Here is a 3355-nt window from a genome sequence, read left to right on the forward strand (position 1 = left end):
AAAAAAAGGAGAAAAGGAGAAAAAAAGGAGAAAAGGAGAAAAAAAGGAGAAAAGGAGAAAAAAAGGAGAAAAGGAGAAAAAAAGGAGAAAAGGAGTGTGTGTGTGCGTGCGCGTGTCACACTATGTCTTCTGCAGAGCGCTGCAGAGCGGGTGACCCCAGGCTCAAGAAGTGGCTCCAGTTGCAGAGGAAGCCCCGGTTATAGTGGCCCGTGTCTACGACCAGCCCGCCCAGGAGCCTGCGTCCCGTGTTGTCGCGCAGAGCCAGGCGAGCTTCCCTCTCGGTCACGTTGTAGCTGATGTTCAACAGCTGGATAAGGAGGATGTAGCCCATGCCAGCCGTTACGATGGCACAGTACCACACGCAGGTGAACGACAGAGCTGAGCTGACGGYGGGGAGAAAGATGGGAAGGAAGCCATTTAGTTTGGGAGCGGCTGCTTTACAGTCACTTCCCCTGGCAATCACTATCCTTTCAAATCCCYGTCCACATCTGCCAGTGCTCACACTTGGCTTCTTTCATCAGGTAATCCTAAAGAGCTTTCTCAAAATTAAAGCTTCACGGCTTGCTTAACGACAGCTCTTCGCACAACCCCAGCCCCCCTGCACAGCGCTCCCTCACCAACTATTTCCTTGCTCTTACAGTCTGCTGGGGCCCAGCTCTTTAGAAGGGGATGCTGCTGTTCACACTCACAGACAGCAGCAAGGAGGAGAGCAAGGCAACGTGCACAGAGCTACGRGGTGCAACGCGGCAGGGCCTCCCCTGCTCCCCACCAGCCCCAGCCCCACAGGTGACTAGCGGGGTCTGCTCCAAGCAGAYAAACCGCCAGAGTGGCAACGGCCCCAGGTAGGCGCCGACGGGAGAAGGGTGCTGGTTTATCACTGCAGCTGGGGCGGATCTATGCAGGGCACGGCAAATAAAGGATGTAACATCCCAGCTCCTCCAACAACCTTCTGCAGAGAAACAGCACAATCCCTCTGGCTCTCAGGCTCACCACCTTGGCAAAAGAAGGGTAGAACCTCCCTCTTCCAGACCTTTAAAATCACTTTTTGGTCAGGTTAAGCAGGTTACAGAACCAGTCTGGAGCACAGAATGAGACAAAATGAGGGTGCTAGGCTGCCCATTCGGGTCTGGGTTCCCCCCTCGCCCRGCTCTCTCCCGGAGAGGTGTCTCACCTGTAATCAGAATAGGCCCCGGGGCAGTAGAACAAGGCCACGAGTGGCATCCGGCCCCTGCAAACGGTGCCCAGGGTCAGCGTGATGCCGTACACGGAGGTGAGCAGGAAGAGGGAGAGCGCGAGGATGAAGGCTTGGTGGTTCTGCTCCCCTACGCAGCTGTTAATCCTCCGGGAGGAAAGAAGAGAGGAACTTCGTTTGAAAGGGAGAGAGAGAAGAGAAGGGGGGGAGAGGGGGAGGAGAGCTTTTCTTTCCTCTTCCCCAAATTGTCAAAAAAACTCAACCCAAGGCTCTCCTGCACAGTGCCGGTAACATTTAAACTAAGCCATAAAGGCAMAGGTGAGTAGGCCAGTAACATAATGTGGAGGCGGGGGGGGGGTTGCCCCTCAAAATTCTTAAGCGTGATGCCCCGAGGCGAGATGCCCGTGTCCTGCTCCTCCTCCTTGCTCCCGTGTCCACGTGCACGCAGGCAGCTTTGGGCTTCCTTTCCTCAGTGCACGTTAACTGTAGGGCTGATACGGCTGGCTGTTCAAGGGAAAAATAAATGCTCCTCAAATATAGCTCTTCTCACATTCCTTCTTTTATGTCAAACACCCCAAAGATGCAAAAATTAAAAATGACACCCAACAACAGAGTACTCCCAACAGAATAAAGAAATAAAACAAGAAATAAAAACCGCAGTAGAGAGGCAGAGGTCATTCCGAAACACATTCTACGAGTTACCAGGTCATCCCACTCGCGCCAACAGCAGCCTTGCCTTTCAGAAGGGCCTCACCACGCCGCAGAAGCCCTGTTTGGCTGCAAAAAGGGAGCTTAGAAGGACGGCAGCCGCGGGAGCTCGGCGGCGCGGAACGTACCAGACGCAGTGGTGGTCCAGTCTTCTCACGCACCTCCCGCAGAGGCGGCAGTGCCCAGCGCGGGCCGGCCGCACCAGCTGGCACCTCGCGCACCAGTCCTTCCTCGTCCCGTCGGGCTCCTCGGCCGGCAGCCTGGAATGGCCCCTGGCCTCCCCGTTCGCAGCGCGGCCGCTCGCAGCTCCCAGAGAGGCGACTCCGTGGAGCCCGTTGGAGCTCCCCGTAACTTTCTTGCTTGGCAAATCCATGGCCTGGCACGGCGCCGTGCCTTTGCCTGTTGGGCTGGGAAGGTAGCCAGGGTCTTTCTTGGCTCGAGACAGGGCTGCGAGCATAAGAACTAGCCCGCAGGTGAGGATAAGCACTTGGGAAGGCTCCACGCGGCCCTGAGGAACCACCTCCTGGAGGAACACGTAGTACATGTAGCCCAGGGAGAAGAGCCCCAGGCTCAGGAAGAAGAGGGTCCGCTCCTTCCTGCGGTGCGTGAGGTAGTAGTACCAGAGCACGAGCGCGGGCAGGGAGGTGAGGACGAGCAGCGCCAGCAGCAAGTGCAGAGCGGCGACGCGCAGCAGGACGGGCAGCAGCAGCAGCGGCGGCACGAGGCTCACGTTGATCTTGAGCGCGCCCGCGAACCAGGGCACGCGCGCCCGGTCGGCGAGGGCGTCCGCGACGGCGCGCAGCGCTCCGGGGGGCAGCGGCCTGCACCGCAGCCACCTGGCAGGGAAGGAGCACAGGGCCCCGCTGAGGGGCGGCCGGCCCGCGCTCCTGCCTCGTGCCATGAAGCAGGAGACCCGACCGCTTCCCTGCTGACTCACAGGAGCGCTCGCTCGCTTCCCTCTTGCACGCCCAAGGCAGGCGGCAGGAAAGTTTCCCAGGGAGAGCCCTACACCCTTCCCCACAAACACGAAGCCTTTTCTTCCTCCAGCTTCCGGCCTTCGGCACGGCACCTGCGCAGCGCCCAGCTCGCCGCGGCAGCGGCACCCGGGGCACCCTCACGGAGGAGCGGCCCCCGGTGCCTCACGGGCGCCCCGGCCCCGCTCGGGCGCCCGCGCCGCGTCGGGAGGGTCCTGCAGCTGCGGCAACAGCCCGCGCGGGCACGCGGGCTGCCTCACGAAGCGGCTTTAGCGGGGGCTCATGGCAGGGACGCGGGGAGCCCCCCGCCCGCCCCCGCCGGGCCGGTAACCGCCGGCGGCCGCTACCTGTCGCAGCCGTGGTCCAGCTCCTCGCAGTCGCACAGGCAGGTCACCAGGTGGCTCCTCTGCCCGTTCCGGTCCACGTACTCGCAGCAGCAGAGCGGCTCCTCCATCGCCGCGCGGCCCCGCGGCCGCTGCCC

At 61.0% G+C, this 3355-nt stretch overlaps 1 protein-coding gene across 1 annotated transcript; it reads right to left on the bottom strand.

Annotated features, from left to right (window-relative positions):
• Positions 1-82: 82 nt before the first annotated feature.
• Positions 83-3328, bottom strand: ZDHHC23 (zinc finger DHHC-type containing 23). Its single transcript, XM_026037238.1, has 4 exons — positions 3222-3328; positions 2029-2736; positions 1172-1339; positions 83-383 (listed from the first exon to the last, which is right to left on the bottom strand). Exons 1-4 carry the CDS (start codon positions 3326-3328, stop codon positions 116-118), a joined length of 1251 nt encoding a protein of 416 aa, XP_025893023.1. The 3' UTR covers positions 83-115.
• Positions 3329-3355: the final 27 nt, after the last annotated feature.

This window comes from Nothoprocta perdicaria, unplaced genomic scaffold, assembly GCF_003342845.1.
Source record: "Nothoprocta perdicaria isolate Ctin4 unplaced genomic scaffold, notPer1 scaffold_193, whole genome shotgun sequence".
NCBI lineage: Eukaryota > Metazoa > Chordata > Aves > Tinamiformes > Tinamidae > Nothoprocta > Nothoprocta perdicaria.